Consider the following 1,429-nt stretch of genomic DNA (forward strand, 5'->3'; position numbering starts at 1 on the left):
GGTAGGGGTGTGCCGAATGGGTGGCGTTTGGTTGGGGAGGCCATGAGGGGGCGGTGGGCCCATTCGGTGACCATGTGGAGGAGGGGGGCCACCAAAGAATGGCCTGAAACCACCACCACCTAGTAGCAAAGAAGGTGCTGGACCACTGCGGGGAAAACCTGCCACCTGGGGGACAAGAGAGCGAGAGAACAGCAGGTGGTTAATGGACGATTTAACAGGTGAACTAAGCAGCAGCTGTGTCATTGTTACATTTCTGGACAGTAGTTTCTTGAGTCTGAATAAACCCAAGCTAGCCAGATAGCTAATAAGTTCTATTTCGTATAGGCTTTTCCCTCTAAGAGCTGTCGCTGTTGGGTTCATCCCTTGCGCATGTGCAGTCCTGAAGAGATTCTTGTGCCCTGCACTGGGCTCTCCCCAAACAGGTCCACTGTGGTGGCATAAATGCCACTGTGACCTGTGATCGGCTCCCTACACCAGCACTTTTTCCTGGCAGGGGTGGAGACAGCAGGGCTGCCAGCTTAGAGGGCTACGCCTATACTCGTAGAAGCTTGGGTTGCTGTACGTAACCATCAATACCATTGGTACTTTGGATCTGTCATTTCTGTGACGCAATTATTTCAGTTATGCTACTCTCAAAATTCTACCAACCAAAAAAGACTGTGTCTGTGTGTGTGTGGTACTAACCTGAGAGTTGAGCATCTGGGCCCTTTGAATCTGAGACAGAACTGGACCAACACCAGGAGGGAATGGACCACGACACAGTGGAGAATTCTGAACACAAACAGCACATGATAATTCAATTTCTCTAAAGTAATGAAAATGAAAGTTGTCTGGTCTTTCTCATAGACATTTTGGAAAGCAATGATCTTTTACTGTAGGATTGCAAAACAAAAAGCAACCCCCCTGTTTATTATTTGATCTTTTTTTAATTATGTGTGTATACATCTCCCAGACTGTCAGGAAATCAACTGGGATGAATTTCATTGATGATTTCGACCGCAATAACATCGATATTCAAAAGTGTGACAGGAATATATTTCTGAACATTAAAAAAAAATAAATTTTTTAAAAAGACACACACACACACACACACAGTTGCAATCAGAAATATTGAACCCCCTCACCTCAAAAGACATTATAGTGATGATGAAAGATAATGAAAATAAATGGAAAAAAAAAACCTCGTGAAATAAAATATTTATTGATACACGAGTTATTTTGACAACAGAAGCTGACTTAACTTTGAAGTTCAAATGAAAATTGTAACTCTTGTAACACATGAGCATGTGCAGTATTATTCAACTGCACTTGGGATCATTGTCATGCTGGAAGATCCAATGATCACCGAGGTTTAATTTGTCAACAGAAGGCATCACGTTCTTCTTTAAAATGACCTGGTATTTCTGGGAATCCATGATGCCAGGTACAC

The 1,429-nt window shown here is 43.0% G+C and overlaps 1 protein-coding gene across 1 annotated transcript in view; it reads right to left on the bottom strand.

The window, feature by feature from the left end:
• patl1 (PAT1 homolog 1, processing body mRNA decay factor) overlaps window positions 1-1,429 on the bottom strand; it is a 27,122-nt gene that overhangs the window by 6,847 nt on the left and 18,846 nt on the right. Inside the window, exons 9-10 of the mRNA XM_020586988.1 lie at window positions 685-771; window positions 1-165 (exon numbers count right to left, since the gene is read on the bottom strand). Coding sequence (XP_020442644.1) covers window positions 1-165; window positions 685-771 — 252 coding nt within the window. The remainder of the gene's footprint in view (window positions 166-684; window positions 772-1,429) is intronic.

This window comes from Monopterus albus, unplaced genomic scaffold, assembly GCF_001952655.1.
Source record: "Monopterus albus unplaced genomic scaffold, M_albus_1.0 scaffold433.1, whole genome shotgun sequence".
Classification (NCBI taxonomy): Eukaryota; Metazoa; Chordata; class Actinopteri; order Synbranchiformes; family Synbranchidae; genus Monopterus; species Monopterus albus.